The following is an 18,282-nucleotide window of genomic DNA, read 5'->3' on the forward strand; positions in this document are numbered from 1 at the left end:
AGCTCTGCTTATATTTTTTGAGTGCCTGACGGGGTAATGATTTCTCTGATGTATATTGTAATACCATGCAGAGATAACTAAAAGTGCTCTGAACAACCTCTATCAGCAAACGAAAGTTTACAGCCATGTGAATAATCAGTAGATAAATTAGTTTTGACTAATATGAATGAGCAGCAGCTGAAAGTTGGCACTACATCACCACAACACAGCACTCATGGTACCTTCAGCTCTTCCAGAAGAGAACCGCATTGGGCCATGTGCACGTAGCCTCAGCACTAGGGAAGCGCATCCCTTGGGAAGATGTTGCCCTGGGGATGCACTGATGTAGATCAACTGCGTGTTTGGTGGCATGTGAAATTCGAGCTCAAACAACCGTGAAAATCCTGAGTGTTCAACATATATTAGCACTTTCAAGCAGTATAATTTGTATCGCTTGATCTTTGCTGTCTTGAGAAGCAGAAAAAAGGCAGGAGCTTTAGTGCTTCACAGTTTGGACGTTTTGTTGGGTGAATCATTTTTATCACAATGCCTTTTAGCCCAGGGCTTAGAAAAACCATCAAGAATAGAAAGCACAAGTAAGATTATAGGATATAAGAATGTTTCATCTTAACAGCAGTGTAGAAATAATATTGGATGGCTTTCATTGCATAACCAAAATCTTCTAGAAGATCTGCCCAATACCACACAGGGATTTAAAAGCTTCTAAAAAATGAAATGGCATACAGGAACAGAAGCCAGCTTTCTAACTCCCAGTCACTTGCTACAGCCATGGTGTTTGCTGACTTACTGCTCAGGTACAGCATGTTTTCTCTCTGCTACTGGGTTGATATTTACTTTGGCAATTCCCATCACATCAATGTACCCACTGTCCTCTGAACCCAGACCACTTCTTCACACTTGTAAGAAGCTGTCATCTGCATCTGCTGCTTCTAACCACACTGATACAGCATCACCTCTCCCTCAGCACCCACTTCAGAAAGCACCACTTCTGCTATTCCCCTCCTGCATGGTCCAAACAGGGAGAGGGCTCTTCTCCTCTGCCAGTGTTAGAATAATTGGTAAGAAGTTTGCTGCCTTAGAGTATTTTTGCTACATTAAATATCTTCACACGTATGCCTCTCATCACTTTATTTGAAGAAGTGGCTGCATTAGTTTTAAACAAGTCTGTGCCATAGGTCAAATTTTCAAAAGTGCTCAGGGACAGATACAATAAAGGACACAGCTGCTTACAAGCCAGGCACTGCCATTCCTATATTGACAACATTTTGAGCCCATTGTGAGCTTGAAAAATCAACATTAGGGTCACTGAGGGGAAGAAGCTACCAGGGATTGCCTAGTATGTGTGGTACCCCTTCATGGGAACACTAACACTTACCAGCTGCTGAGGAGCAGAGCCCTACATCTCAGAGACCTTCCCACCACCACTCAGCCATGCTTGCTTTCCCTCAGTTTCCTTTCCAACTCACTCATCTCTCCTGGATGCAGAAAGCAGAGGAGAGAGGAGAGAGGAGAGAGGAGAGAGGAGAGAGGAGAGAGGAGAGAGGAGAGAGCTCTTCTGAGCCTGCAGCAACAGCCAAGAGCTCACCCTGGGAGATGGGGTTTTGAACAAGGCTGAAATCCAAACCCAAACTAGATGAATGTCATAGCTGATAAAGCACCACGTTGCAGGTGGGCAGTTTCTCCTCCTCCAGGCAGAGTTTCTAAAATAACTGGTGTTTTATAACAGACTCAAACCTTCCAACGCATGTTAAACCCACTAGTGGACCCACATAATGCAATGAGCCATTGAAGGGCACCAGGTGTGTTCCTAGATTAAGTGAACTCTTGTTCTGCCTATTCCTGTTTCACAGAGACTTTGATGGACTTGGGTGCTTACAGCTGGGCAATTCTGTCACACAAACAACACTGCTCTGGTGGCCTGGGGATCACTTATACTAAAAAAGGAAAATATCCAGTGAGGTTGTTCAAACTCTGAGCTAGTTTTCTAGATCATTTGGATGTATTGAGCTACTGCATTCTCTTTAGATACCCAAAGCCACAATTCACATAATCTGGAGATAATCTGCTTTCAGAATACACCATAGTGGTCTTATAACAAGAAAAAAAACTGTCTGATTTTCTTCTAATAGCTTCTCAGCTATAGGCTTCCTTTTGCAACCTTTGTTGCTGAGATAGACAAAGGTACTATGTGTAAAGGACTCTGGGACTTTGACAAAACAAGAAAATATGATTCCACAAGAGTACGGGAAAAAGAACTGCTCTGAATTAGATTTGGCCACACACACCGTCTGCAACTAAAAGGCTTGTAGATGCTGCTGCTCTTGTAAGTGACAGATCTCTCAACATCTTCCCTCTTGAAATGGAAGAGTGTTTGGCCTACTGGGAAGGTAGCTAGAAATCCTTAGAGAAATATATGCCAGGTACACCTGACTCAAATTTGTTTAAAATGCAGCAATCCAGGGACTCCTGAATAAACCTGACTGAACAATCTTAAAAATAGAAGCAAAGGATGGATTCAGTCCTGTATAACCCATATAACCCATTTTACTTGTTGTTGTTGTTGTTGTTGTTGTTGTTGTTGTTGTTGTTTACAAACACTGAGTGTAACAACCTTTGCTCCTTCAGGAAATTCTTCAAAAGTATGTTTAGCCTGCAGGATGAGAACTGAAGTTCCTGTTCCCTGGCTGGAGGCAGAGACCTCTTCACTGGCTGTATGCAAAATTTCAACAGATTTAGTTGTAAAAGGGGATCTTATGTTTTCTCTGCTTCCAAGCCAGACAAATAATCACAGAAAAATAGAGTTATTGAGAGCTATCTTAAAGTTAGATATGACTTTTTTTATTTTTTTCCCCACTCTTACCAGAAGCCTCTTGCAATACTTCAATGCTCAAGATCTCAGAAATGTTAAAATTTCCAGCCTAAACCAATTTATGGCCAGATCACAGACAGCTGTTCATATTCCAATAATACTTTTCATCTTAAAAAACTTTACTGTCCCCTGGAGAAGAGACCATTGACCTGAATAAATGAAAAGCAGTGATTACTGAAGCTGAGCAAGAAAAATGCTGGGAGTGCCTGGGTCTTACAACAAAACTTACTCCAAGATAGATATCCTGAGGTTGGACAGATTCTCCATTTCCACCATTATGAGCAAAGGGGAGTGACAAGCTCACAGAAAATTCTAATCCCTTGATTTGACAAGAAGACTGATTAAGAATAAAAAGCCTCTTTGCCTCTTAGCAAGTGCACAAATTTACATTTAAGAACTCTGAAGATTATGTCACTGTAAAGTAACAGACTTTGGTGCTGTACCTGCTCTAAGCTCCAGGGGAAGAGAACTGAGTACTAACTTTGACAGGTATTTGTTCTAAGTTTTAATCAGAAAGTTTAGAAATGTCAATAGACAAACTTTCAAATAACCCATTGTTCTGGTTCTGGCTGGGGTAGGGTTAATTTTCTTCAAAGTATCTAGTACTGTGCTATGTTTTGGATTTGTGATTCAGGGAAGTTTTAGCTATTGCTGAGCAGTGCTCACACAGAGCCACCTCACACCACCACATCAGCCAAGAGGCTGGGGATGCACAAGAGGTTGGGAGGGGACACAGCTGAGACAGCTGATCCCTGCTGACAAAGGGATATTCCACACTATATGATGTCATGCTCAGTATATAAACTATGGGGAAAGTTAGCTGAGGGCCGCTGCTCATGGTTTGACTGGGCATCGGTCAGTTAGTGATGAGCAATTTTCATTTGCATCACTTGTCTTTTTGGGTTTTATTTATCTCTCTTTGTTATTTTCTTTTTCATTACTACTATTAATAATAGTAATTAACATTATTATTATTGTTATTATTATCATCATCATCATTATTTTCTTCTATTTTGTTTCAATTATTAAACTGTTCTTACCTCAACCCATGACTTTTCTCACTTTTACACTTCCAATTGTCTTCCTCCCATTCTGCAGTGGGGGGCAGTGAGTGAGCAGCTATGTGGCATTTAGTTGACAGCTGAAGTTAAACCACAACACCCATTTGACTAAAAGCAGCCACCAGATTTCTTGATCCAATCTTAGAAATTTTAAGTAATCAAAACGATGTTAAGAGGCTCAGTTCCCACAAATCTGGTTGCACATTCATCCTCTAAAATGCCTCTGTGTGGTATTCATGAAAACAAACAGAACAAAAAAATAAAATAGAAGTAGTTGCATTGTCTTGTCTGTTTGGAAAGTCAGAGCCAGCCTGTATGAAAGAGGGAGAGGAAGAGAGGAAAGGTTGTCCCTAATGCCCAGCATGTATTTTGCAATGAGTTGATCCATCATTCCTCTTCTGTTTGTACAAATGCCTTGAACAGAACAGAACAGTCCTGAAATGGTTCATCACTCACAAACATTTGATGGAAGTGGATTCAGTTTTTGGTTTATGATACAGTATGCTGGAGGAGATGAGTTTTCTAGATGAGATACAGGCAGTACACATAAAACCAATCTACTTTTTTCTGCTTTCCAGTGCTGTCCAAGGCACTGGGTTAAAGGAAAACACAGGAGTGAGCTGCTGCCAAACTTAACCACACAGATCTCACTTATCACTGCTTGAGACATCGATCCTTGTCCAGTTCATCTACACAGCACTGTGGCAAACTGGAAAAAATTCATTTTTCTTTAAGTTACTTTAAGCATAAAGCCTTGCATTTTACTAGTCTTCCCACAATTATTATCTATCTCAGCAATCTGCCATTCAAACAATGCTCACCAAACCTTTCATAGAGGCACCTGAAGCCTGCTGATTGAGTTGTCTCACAGAAACCTTGCTAATAATATACATTTGGAGTGCTTTTAATCATTTTATGAAGTTAGGATATTCTTGTCTATTGAACTCCAGTGGACCACAGAAAAATTTTATGGCTCATCACCAATCAAGATCAGGTGAAAGAAATGCAGAACAGTGCTTTCAAATTAAATTACAGTTTTTCAGGTTGGACTGGCACAATCTGTCTTTAGCAACAGAGGAGGCTTTTGTGGAACTTTTAGAGCAAATTCAATCCTCTGATTCACACTGCTGCACCCTACACTTTATACTAAATTGCACCATTAAAAAGCTGACTGTGGTATTCTCACTTATCTTTCCACCCCAACAGTATTGTGCTATCTGCCAAAAGCCCACTTCCAGAACAGCTTCAGCTTAGCACAGACAGGAAGAAACAGTGAAGAACATGGTTGTAATTTGAGGGATTTCACATGCAGATTTACTGAGTAGGATTAAAATGGTTTAACCTTGTTCTTAACCTTCACCTTCTCTCTCTAGTGCCATGGAGCACTTCTTTCTAGCTCGTCCAAAGAGGAGAGAGCCACCACAAAGCTATGCAGTTGCTATGAGCATCCTTGCATCTATGACAGAAAGTCAGCATTCTCTCACAACCCAACACAAGAAGAGACAGCTGATTTCCTCTCTTCTCCCTCTCCTCTAATATGATGCTTGCCCAACACCTGGAGAAGAACAGCTTATTGAGGAGCATATAATTTGCTATTGACTGAACTATAAAAACAAACCTAAAAAACAATAACAAAATTAATCCTTTTGGCCATGTTTACACATTCCCTGAATTTGCATCCTGGGAATGCGCTAAGTGATCTTCCCTGGATACTCATAGGAAGAGAATTTCAATCAACCCTGAGCTTCAATGTTCTCAGACGGCAAATGTTTCAGTGATGCATAGATGCGACACTTAGGGACACGGTTTAGTGATGGACTTGGCAGTGCTGGGTTAATGGTTGGACTTGATGATCTTAAAGGTCTTTTCCAACCTAAATGATTCTATGATTCTGTAATGGTGAAGGGTCCAGAAAGATGAAGACTCAGCCTGAAAAGCCACATAACTGCAATCATGTCATGCAACATAGGAATGCAGACTGCACTGAACGGTGATAGCATGGGAAATAGCTCCAATCTGGAAGTGAAGGCCTGAGGATATAAGAAGGTTTGTCTTGAGACCTCTCCAAACAGGTGTATCAAATACATGCTTCCACACAACTCTGTCAAACAAACACTGTTAATCGAGGACAAAGTTACACCAAAAAGGGATATATTCTGGTATAAAATTGAAAGGCAAACCAACAATGTTTTGTAAGTGTAAAAATATACCTTGAATTTGTTATCTGCAATGCAAGCATTTAATAAGGTTAATAAGTTTTGTTGTTTTTTTGTTTGATGCCTTGTTTGTTTGTTTGTTTGTTTTTCTGAGATGGCACCTGTAACACTACATAGTTGGTCACTGATTAAGTATTTATAGAATATCTTCCAAAGAACAAGTAATTACAGAAGAGGATGACAACTATACATAACCAGCTTTTCCATCAGGTATTTTATAAAGAGGTGAAATAACTTGGTGCATTCTAAAAAGAAAAAACATTTGTTAAAGTTATCATACAATCAAAATATGGGAGAAATGGCTTCCAACCTCTCCCTCTGGGAATATTACAACTCTTCAACAGGGTGAGATAAAGGTGGGAGAGGCTTTTCAGGAAAAAACATCGGATAAAAAATCCTCTTCTCCCAGATAAGGGAGAACCTGCTCTCCTGCACAAAGGTAGTTCCTGGATTAGGAGATGTAAAAGGAAAGAGGAAATGTGGAATATTCTATCTCAGACACAATAAATGTTTTTGCCCTATAGCAAAAGATATTTTAGAGGCAAAATCCCTTGGCTTCCAGCATCAGAGCTGGCATCCAGTTCTGTGCATTACAGCTTTCCTTTTTCTTCTTTCTCTCCATTGTCTGTTTTTTCCTCTTGCTATTTTCTCTTGCTTTTGGAGTCTGCCTCATTCTTCTCCCCAGTGGCAAATTAAACCGAGGACGCTGCTTGAAAATTCAGATCCAGCCTATTAATCAGTGCATCATGGCTCTAGCTCCTTTTGAGCAAAGAAGTTGTCTCGGAAATGTTTTAACGCACTAAAGCAGCCAGAATAGACCAGACATCACATACACAAGACAGAGAGTCTTTGAAAACAGGAAAATAATATACCTTAGAGAAAGTAACCACAAATGACTCCATTCTGCCCATCTTCCTTTCCACATTTGCTTCCTTTTTTTTTCTTTTTTTTTTCCTCAGTGGCCTTTGCCACCTTCCCAAGTACATGACTTTTAACCCAGACAACCTTTCTATCTATCAAGAGCCTGACATATATGTTCATACTCCCCCAGGACTTGTCACTTTACCACATTAGCTCACATTTCCATCTCTATACAACTTGTGGCATGTTTTCCCTCAGCCAACAACCACTTTATTTTATACGACACATAGCATTTTAGCAACCAAAGCACAATAGTCTGATAACTGCCCATCCAGCATCATGTATATTCTTATTATCTGCTACATTATCCTTATCTAATTGCATGCACTTTGGCTCAATCTGACATTTTCAAAACTACAGATGCTTATTAGCTTTTCTTAGCTAAAATAAAAATGTGTATTATAGTAATTATCAGTTTCTGGCATTGTCTGTGAAACATTGTAATGAGAGAGACCTTTAGCCCACCATAAACAAGCACAATCAGGTCTGGTTTGGTTATTAGTAATGGTCCCACAAATGCTGTCACTGTCAGAATTAATGGCCATGCTGCTAATTATTAATAATCTCATGTTTCTGCGGGTTCTTTTTAGCCCAAAGCTTTAGGCCAAAAGCAGAAATTATTTAATTCTCTACTACCACAGCAAAGCTACAAATGAAGTCATGGCCTTGATTCCTTTATGGTATCCAGTAGACACAGATAGTACCTCACATAGATAAATAGCTCTGGAAGGTGATGCAGCAGGTCAGTGGCAGACCCAGGAACAGCAAGACTTCCCTAATGGTCATTTCAATGCCCTACCATACATCCATGGCACCTCAAACAGAAGGTATAAAAATGTGCTCAGAAATCACTGAGAACTACCCACTCCTTGCAGAAGCCTCTTCCAAGCACTCAGAACTCAAACACAAAGAGTGTAAACAAGGCAAGTACAATACAGCGGGTTACCATGATCCTAAACTTTGGCTATGCCACTCTTTATTAATCACTCTTTTTTTGCAGTGAAACACTGTATGTGTTTTGATAAGTGTTGTTTGTGATGCAGTTCACAATGGAATGAAGCAGCTGCTTCAACAGCACCCACTTTATTAGAGACAATATTGTGAAGCACTATAATACCTCTAGTGTTTTCTCCGGGTGCCTCCTCTTGTATTTGGGATTACAAATTCTCAAATTAAAAAAAAAAAAATTAAAAAAAAAAAAATTCTATAAAAGGTTAATATAGAACAGACAGAGGAACTGAGGAGCTGTACCAATAAAGTGCTTTCGTTCAGGATGCCTAGCAGAAAGACCAGTAACAGTAGAAATCTTTGGTTCACTATAAACCATCTATGTCTCTATGGCAACATCACTGTTGATTTCTACAGCTTCCCTACAAATAAAGTGAGAGATGTTTGGTCTTTTAAATATTACCTTTCTATTCTGGCACCTAAAGGAAATAGGAAAAAGAAAAGCAAAACCAAACCATATTTAATACAGATTATCCAGAAACATGAGGAGGGATTTAGCAATAAATGACAAACAAATAAAGATAGGATTCTACAGTCACATGAAACATAATCCCATGAGCAATCTGTGCAAATCTCAGAGCTGTACATGCAATAAACTTGTCTTGGGACAATCAGTCTCTTATACAAGAGGTCAAGCACTATTTAAAGCAGATCCAAACATCCTCTTTCCTCTCTGCTCAAGGCTCCTTGTGTTCCTCTGGAATACAAGATAACCCAACCTGTCTGTCCAGAGAGGAGAGCAGGGGAGACAGGCAGCAGCTGACACTTGCATTTTGCAATGCCAGAGGGCATGTCACTGTGAAGCAGCTGGAGAGGAGCCATCTGAGGTTTTTGCTGGAAGATCCATCTTCAGGCGCCAGGGCAGAGAGAGATAAGGTTGCCAGCAGCCACCTGTTAGATAAGGAGGAAGAACTGACTCATGGCTTCCCCGCAGTTCCTGGCAGGAGTTTTTCCTCCTATGAGGCAGGGCTGGGGAAATGGAGAGAGAAAGACCTGAGCAGTGCTTGCAGCCCCTATTACTCTTAAGGTACTGGGAGGTCTTGGGAGCAACTGGGAAGAGCTATCCATGCCAGAGCCACAGAATCACAGACTGGTTGGGGTTGGAAAGGAACTCTGGAGAGCATCTAGTCCAACCCACCTGTTAAAGCAGGTACACCTAGAGCAGATTGCACAGGAATGCGTCCAGGTGGGTTTGAATGTCTCCAGAGAAGGAGCCTCCACAACATCTCGGGGCAGCCTGTTCCAGGGCTCTGGCACCCTCAAAGTAAAGACGTTTTTCCTCATATTCAGATGGCACCTCCTATGCTTCAGTCTGTGCCACCTCCCATACCACCCTACCTTCCAGCAGAAGCTGTCAACAGATGGTTTTTCTATGACCCTGGCACAAGTATAAATGTCTGGTTTGCTACTGCCAGCAGTTCATACATTTTCTTTTGCCAAAGGCTGGCCTTATATATGTGAGTCTTTTTTAGTCCACCTTAGCAAGAGGTGCTGCAGGACAACTGAGCTCATCTTCACAGACACCAACATGACATGATTGAGCCCTGCAAACCACTGCTTATACCCTTGAGCATGGACAACAGGCAATAACAGGCCTCCTGCTGCTGCCCAGATGCTGGACATGATTCTGCCTCTGCAAGAATGGGAGGTAAGCAGCAGAGACAGGGATCCTGCATAAACTCACCAAGTGACTTCAGATCTATGGCTTGGAAACTGCAGTAACATCCATAATTGCGCAGTCTGCATGGGTTTCATTTCTCCTCTGACCAAAATACCACGGCTATTTTCTTTGATAGAGACTTGCAGTTCATTCTAATGGAAAGTAAGGAACAAATACATACTTTAAAATTAATGACTGTGGTATAACCAGAGCTGAGGTTACCAGGTATTTCCCACTACTGCTTTTGCATCTCGTGGAGCTCTGTATGTCCAAGATAGCAAACCTGGGGAGAAATTTGCACTTGCTTTTGAGGTTTGCCTAGAGTCAAATCTACTTGAAATGCTGCAGCAGATGCTATTGACAAATACAGAAATGAAAAAGAGAGAAAAGAGAGAAAAGAGGGAAAGAGAGAAGGAGAGAAGGAGAGAAAGAGGGAGACAAGGAGAAAAAGAGGGAGAGGAGAGAAAGACAAGGAGGGAAGGAGAGAAGGAGGAGAGAAGGAGGAGAGGAGGAGAGAAGGAGGAGAGAAGAAGGAGAGAAGAAGGAGAGAAGAAGGAGAGAAGAAGGAGAGAAGGAGATAGAAAGGAGGAAAGGAAAGAAGGAAGGAAGGAAGGAAGGAAGGAAGGGAGGAAGGGAGGAAGGGAACAAGGGAGGGAGGGAGGGAGGGAGGGAGGAAGGGAGGGAGAAAGGGAGGGAGGAAGGGAGGAGAGAAAGAAAAGAGAGAAAGAAGAGAAAGAGAAAGAGAGAGAGAGAAAGAGAGAGAGAGAAAGAGAGAGAGAGAGAAAGAGAGAGAAAGAGAAAGAGAGAGAGAGAAAGAGAGAGAGAGAAAGAAAGAAACCACCACACCTGCAATATTATAAAATGAAAGTATTAAGATACTGCTATCCTTCCTTTTGGATGTTTTAAACCTCCCTTCTCTCAAAGCAAATTCCAAACCCTTGAACAGCTGGAGGAAAACATCAGACACTTGAAATGTCACATGAAAACTGTTACTAATGAATGCAAGATACAACAAAGACTTAAAGGCACCAAACTTCACAATCAGTTTTACACCTGTAAGAATAGCCTTGGTGATAACTGGAATATTTTTTGTTTTTAAAGCCCCTGCAGCCCAGGAGCAAAAAATGGAACAGCTCACAGGGCTGATCCCTAACAAACTGTCACTGTCTTAGAGCTGAGATGCACTGTCTATGAGACAATGTCTCAGCTCAGCCTCTGATTTTCCATCTACAAAGTGAAGATAATAACCTTAAACACAGTTTTTAAAGGCACAGAAATAGCAGCTCATGGAAGAATCTATGTAACGGCAGAGTTCTACTAACAAGCACACTATGCAAATGATAAGCAAATAAAAAATACGCTCCATGGAAATCTGGTAAGAGTGCATCAGCTGAGATTCACAATATCGGCCTTTTTCACATTACCTCACACACTCCATTAGCTTTGCTTAAACTTACTGCTTGTGATGCAGACAAGTATCAGAGCCCTCTTTCTCCTCTCTCCCTGGATCCACAGGTTCCCTGAGGCTTAAAAACTGCATTGATCTTTGCTGTAATCTTTGGTAAGAATTTCAACTGTTATTTTAACAAAACAAACTATGCATGTTCTCTAAATCGAAGTGCTTAAAAACTGAGAAATAACTAAAATTCTGATTGAATGTGGGAAATAAAGGTTCCCAAACACTCTACACGTAGAAAAGTTGTGAAGGGCTTATGTTTCCACCACACAAAAATCACAGCCCATGCATCCTTTTAAAACACCTTACTGGGTTGTACCACTACAATGTTCTGTTCCCATCTGCACTGCTGCAAAACAGGCCCAGTGCCCATGTCTCATTTTCATTTTTCAGTTACATATCAGCAGTAAAGACCATGGTACACCAGATCTCTTCCTACAGACTAATGCACAGACTCAAAATACATTTTAACTCAGTTAACTCACCCACACTGAATCTCATCATTACCAAACACATGCAGTTTAATGAATATAGATAACATTTTCAAAGGCACATAAGTGAGTAAGAACCTGAACCAAAATGAGCACTTATGCACCTAAGTAGCAATTAGATTAAAATACATGCTTTTAGATTTGATTAAGATCATGTTTCAAAAAATCCTGAATTTAAAAGCCTAAATTATCTGTGTGTACTTTTGAAAATTTACACTGTATCACAACCCAGCATAAGCACAAGACACTTTTTGGAAAAGGCTGGGTTTTGTTTTTCTTTGGGAGAAAAGAGAAAAACATTCCCTTAGAAGACGGATTTGTTTCTCCCCTCCTTCCTCTATGCTTCAATATGGGACTATGTTGAACCATTTTTTTATGAGCTTTGAAAACAAATATTTCTTCCTGATGGTGAAAAAGACAGTTACCACATTGTCATCAAGTCAATCAAACCTAGACAAAGCAATAAGGAACTGAAAATAACCCTCACGCATGAAAACATAAACAAATGGTTAGTTGGTGTTTGACTATAAAAGCAATGAAATGCCAAGCACTCTATAGAAACAGTGTAATCAAGACACGCTGCCACCCTTTGGTCACAGAACAAAAATGCACATACATCACGGCAACGTGCTGGGCATCATCCAGCATATCAGGCAAAAATCCCAGTAAAATCAACTTAATGAACTGTAGTGGGAGATTTTGCTGGACCATCCCAAGCATAAATATATTAGCCCAAATTAATGTAAAGTTTTTTTTATTTCAAGGGACAAAAATCTTCTGACTCCCAAAGAGCATTTTCAAAACTGTGATGGACACCCTAAGAACTGTCTTGTTTCTTTTCTGAAACATAAATATTCAGAGGAATGGAGAGCAGAACATATTCCTAGGTTTGGTTTTTTTTTTTCCCCACCCCCTGTGTCTTTGAAAGTCCCTTGGAAACCAACATGAGCTGCTTTGACCCTGGGCTCAGCATCTTCTTTCTGCATTTGAGCTACTAGTTCAACAGAAATCACACGAGCTGAGTACTCTATGTGAGGTATCCCAACTCATTGCACAGTTCACTACTATTAGAGAGATGATTCAGCCTCTTAACACAGTTATTCCTGAATACTTAAAAATACATTCTCTCTGGCAGATTTTTTTAGTGCATGCATCATCATCATGCATAGTAAAGACTGCAGAAACAGAGGCTGATTTTAAACTAGCAGTATCATAGGGTGGTTTAACTCTAAATATAACTATAAAGCTAAGTTTAAAAAACATATCAGCTCCAGATCAAAGTATTCATTATTCAGTAATCATAAAATATATTATGGGCTTCCATGCAAATAAAATCCATTATTTTTATGAGGTTTGTAGCTATTTCTTTTGGAAGAAGGAAGCTACAATTTTTATTAATTTCAAAAGGTGAGCTTAGAGGTAGGGCCTAACTATTTCCATTGAAAGAACAAGTCCCAGCTCTCTACATCTTAATGGCTGTAGGTATCTGAGCTCAGCATACAAGAACTCACCAAGAAGAGGCAGAAGAAGAGACTCTTAGAGACATAAACTGAAGTTTGTCAATAAGCACAGCAGTTCAGATCTACAGATAGACTTCTGGTTACAATTCAAATTACTATATGTTACAGTAATGTTATGATTCCTGCAGCCCTAGAAACTCTTCTATAAAATCAAATCACTCATCTCTTTGGGAAAAGATCACACCACTTCTGAAATGCCTGTTGTCTGCCACTCAGGCCTCAACCTTTCTAAACACTGTCCTTGACACACATTTCTAGGAGGCAATACCTCTTCCCATTAGACAAATAATGAACTGAAAATTAACACTTTCAATTACATGCAACAGCAAGTGTGACATACCAAATTACATTTTTTTTTACACTAATGACTTTGATTCTCACTTTCTCAGACTCACTCTATTAATAAATGATATTTGATTTACTTAATCCTTTATTTATTCAAGCAGGAAACACAGTTTTACTGAAGCATTTCAAAATTATCGCTATTTATATATGAGTGAAAAACTTCTCAAAATGTAAATCCATCTGAATACTCAACTGCAAAACTAGTAAAGTATCATATGGCCAAATGTAGTCTCAAGCAAACGCAGAAAATAAATAAATGTTCAGAATTCAGTCATGGAAATATTATTCAAAGTAATGAAAGCTTTTGTGAGTCTGGTCATTTTTATATGGTTAAGTGTCCTATTAAAGACAATGGGAAATTTGGCTATGTAATGAACCTATAAACATGGAGCATATGGCTCTTCATACAGAAAAGTTTTATGATGTTTCAGTGAAGGGTTCAATATTTCTAACACATAACTTATAATACAAAATTTAATTTAAAAAGAACTTCTGTGATCATCATTTTATAGTCAGTGCCTTATAAAATAGATCAATATTCTGTGTTACAGAGAATTGCTGAATTTCTTATGCACATGATTAATGCATTGTTATCATCCCAGTAATTAAAAGGAGCGGGGTTACACACAATCAGCATGATACATCTTACTCAGCACCTCCTGGCAGTTGCCTGCAAAAATTAAACTCATTAATCACTGTGATGCCAAAAAAGAAAAAGCTTGGAAAAAATGAAGAAGCTTTATTTTATGGGAAAAAAAAATCTCAAGTCAACATCTAGGAGAAAATTCCTTCTACAGTACAATATGGAAAATATTAACTTCATCTAAAATGAGAATTATGTTACCAAAATTCTTCATAATCTGCTATACCACTACACTAGATTTCACTAAGAGCCTTCACAGATATTTCCTCATATCTAAATGAATGTAGTGAAAAGGAAACCCTATAATGAAGCAAAAATGTTGTCGGAATTTTGTTTACAGCTATTGCAATAATTGACTTCAGTATCAATATTGCCACAAAGCCAACTGGGAAGTGGTTTTCTGGGGTCATTTATACAAGACCCAGTTTCTCCAGTACTCTTCCCATAAATAAAATGATTGCTTTATCAGACTAACAATTAACATTAAAAAAATGCAATATTTAACCCAGGTTTTGTTCACAAGTTAGGTCTACTATATGTATGTTCTCATACACCTACCATGATCCGAAACATAGTGAAACTTGCTAAGATACTTAAGAATGTTGTGACTTGTATTTGCTGCACTTTCATATTACAATGTTCTCAAGCCTGTTTCAATGGTGGTTGTAAAGTGAACTGAGCAGTTGTCACAATAAATCACAATTGTATTTGGTTTAAATCTTGTTTATTACAAAGTTACTGCTTCCTCTTTAGCTTCTGTAGGTTTCATCTAGTATTTTTCCACCAGTAGTACTTACAGTGAACAAAATGCTTACTAACAATACTGTGACCTTCAAAGGCAAGATCCTGTCTTTCCCTCTGTTTTGTACTGCATTGAGGTCTGTACTGGTGCTTAAAAATACAGTACTGAGTGCAGCACACATATTTCTATAGGGAAAGTCATAATCAGAACCATAAAAAAATCTCAGCTGTCTCCTGATTATTAATCACATGACAAAGTTAGGAACAGAACAGTCTCATTCTCAGGTTTGTTTTGTTATTGCCAAGTGTGGCCAACCAACAAAACTTTGTTTCTATGTTTTCAAGCTCTGGGTCTTCCTACTAGATCTATGCTGAAGAATGAAAGAAAATGTGAATGTCCTGCTATAGTATATGTGCAAAACAGAAATCAGAAGTCTAAGCACTTGAGAAAGGGGTTTCCAATGCCATCTCGTTAAGCTCTTCCCCATGATAAGCACATGCTCCTGGCACCCTGCACAAGCAGACCACCCTCCTTGAACTTCTCCCATAGTCCTTGCCTGCTGCCTGCCTCACTTTTCCCTTTGCCTCAGGGATTTCATAGCCAAAGCTACATCAGCTCATCCTGGGCGAGCCTGCCTGCTGCCGCCGGGGACAGGAGAGACAACCCTCCCTTCTCTTCAACGTGATCTCGCCACAGTCAAGGGCAACAGGCCGCTGCCGGCTTATCTCAGAGCTGGCCGCGGGAGGGTTCAGCACCGCAGACCGCTCCCCTGCCACGGGACAGGCGGAGCGCAGCACAGCAGACACCATCACCGGTCTCCGCCCCGGTGCAGCTCAGCACCGCGGACAGTTCCGCCCGTCCCCGCACCGGTCGCTCCGGTTCAGCACCGCGGACAGCTACGCCGGTCCCGCTCGTTGGTCACCCTGGTTCAGGACCGCGAACAGCTCCACCGGCCCCGCTCCCAGGTCGCCCCGGTTCAGCACCGCGGACAGCTCCGACGACCCCGCCCGCGTCCTTGCCCCTGCCCGCCCTTCACCTCCGCTCCCCCCGCGGGCCGGCCACCGCTTTCTCCCAACACACGCTTTAAAGGCCATTTCCACCGGCTTCGTTATGATTTTATCCTTCGGACCTGAACGACCCTCCACTGGAGACCCCTAGGCCTGTCTGCCCCAACTCTGCTGGCCAAGAGCACGTTCGAACTGCTCGACTCCATCCACTGAACTTTCCCAGACATGTTGCCCCCTTTAAAAACAATTCACACGAGGTGTCCACGTGCATTTATAAGTCACCCCAAAACCCTGTAACTAGCCATGCTTTTGGCACTCCATTGTGGAAAAAACCCAGGTAGGCACCTTTCCCTCTACAGATGGCACTGCACAACAATGCCCTCCACCCACACACAAAGCCCGAGGGGAAGAAAGAAGGAAAAAAAAAAAAAAAAGAACACCAAAACAAACTCTCCTTTTAGTAGCTAATATAATTCTTCATTCTTTTGGAGCCTGTCAGCACTAATAACTTGCACACGCTAAACTGCGTGCTTTGCTTCCCAGCTTAGCGCTTCTGGTGATCAGAGAAGCGGCTCCAGACATCTGCCGTCTCCAAATACAGGAAAGCGAAATTAAAACAGTCAGATAAAGAGGGAGATGTGCCTGAGCCCAGCCCCGCCGGCGACACTCCGCCGGCCCGCAGCGACATCTAGAGCCCAGCACGGCGCCGAGAAGGGCCCCATGTCCCCACCATGCCGGGGAAAGGCCACGGGTGGGTGGGAGAGACCAGGCACGGGGATGGGTCCCCTCTCACATTTGGCCAGGGCCAAGAAGTAGCAGCACCAAGACCGTTGCCGGTCTGCGGGTCACAGTAAAGAGTTAATTCAGCGTCCTGTCACCGTTTGGTCCCCAGGGGCTATCAGAGTAGCAGCCACCTCAGGGAGGTTTAGGCCAATTTAGAAAAAGTGCACTTGCTCTTATCGACTGCGAAACTCTCTACAAAGGTACAGGAAAAGGGATGAGGAATTAAAACACAACCCGAGGAAGTTTCCCTATGAACAAAACTCTCTCCTCTGAGTGAGACTGACTTGCTGTCTCGGCTTGAAGCAGTGCTTTCCCTGGGAAGGCTCCTGGAGCCAGAGCTGATCCCTGCTGCAAATCTAGCATATCCCACCCGGGCAAGAAGTATTTGTAACAGACACAAACATTATTCCCAACTGCAGCCATTTCCTTCCCCTTGTGTGCACTTCCACAGAAGCAAAACACCCTCAATTCCCTTTGCAAACCTAGCACCACACAGGCTACACCAGCAATGGGGACCCATGCTTCCTTCTCCTCCTGACTTTCTAAACCCTCTCTTCTCCCCCTCTCTCCCGAAGAACTAGGCACGATCGACCCAAACCAGTTTAACTCCATCAGGCACAGCAGCGAGCCCTGGGTGAGTCACTCGTTACTAACGCAATATGCAGATGCACCCTTTGAAGTCGCTACTCTCGGAGGCAGAGCGGAAGGTGCGCGGCCGAAGTTTGCGACTTTCTCGCGGGGGCTCGCCCGGGGGCGGTGGGGGGGGAAGAGAGAGAAAACCCCAGAAACGGTTGCTCAGGGGTTAAAAAGTTTCCTCGCTGCCAGACTGGGGTGAGGCTGATGGGAAAGCAAGGAGGGAGGGACGAGGTGAAGACTTTTGCCCCGGGGGAGAGTTAAAAGGTAAAACAAGGAATAACAACTTAAAAAAAAAACAAGGGGGAGGCGGGGGGGGGAAGCTCTGTCTCCTCGCTTGGAGGGAGGCGACTGGAGATTGCACTTGGTTTCCAAACGCGCTTATCCCGCGCCGTTCAGCCCAGCTCCGCGGCGGCGGAGAGTCGCTCAAGGAGGCAGGTAACGCGGAGAGGTGCGGGGGCAGCGCGGGGGCGAGGGAGCCCCGGCTCCATCCCGTACTATCCCTGGCACCTCGGGGGAGAAGAAAACCGCAAAGACCCACTTGGAAGAAACCGCCGCCAGCTCAGCGGGGCACATGGGCACCCGGCAGGACGGGGTGGGACGGGGGGGAAAAAGGGGGATACACCCAAAACCCAACCCAACGCGAACCACACCGGCGCTTACATCCTCCTCCTCGCAGTCACTTCGTGGCTGGTATTGGAAGCGGGGCCGGCTGCTTTCCTGTTGCAATGGACGCGAGGTCTTGCCGGCAGCGCCGTCCTCCTCGCCGCTCTGGGCGCCCAGGAGGTGACTCGCTTCGGGGGGAACGGGGAAGGAGCGGGAGGTGTTGATCTTCCCGCTGAACCGCTGGTACAGTGAAGCCATGAAGTCAATCCGCGGGAAACGAGGGGGAGGGAGGGAAAAAGAAGCGCTTCTCCCTCTCTTTAA

At 42.3% G+C, this 18,282-nt stretch overlaps 1 protein-coding gene across 1 annotated transcript in view; it reads right to left on the reverse strand.

Annotated features, from left to right (window-relative positions):
- Positions 1 to 18,219, reverse strand: part of DPP6 (dipeptidyl peptidase like 6) — a gene marked incomplete at both ends in the record, with an annotated part of 413,796 nt that extends 395,577 nt beyond the window's left edge. Inside the window, one exon of the mRNA XM_080340056.1 lies at positions 18,019 to 18,219. Coding sequence (XP_080196182.1) covers positions 18,019 to 18,219 — 201 coding nt within the window. The remainder of the gene's footprint in view (positions 1 to 18,018) is intronic.
- Between the last annotated feature and the right edge of the window lie 63 nt (positions 18,220 to 18,282).

Source organism: Nesoenas mayeri (genome assembly GCF_963082525.1).
Source record: "Nesoenas mayeri genome assembly, chromosome: 2".
Taxonomy (NCBI): domain Eukaryota; kingdom Metazoa; phylum Chordata; class Aves; order Columbiformes; family Columbidae; genus Nesoenas; species Nesoenas mayeri.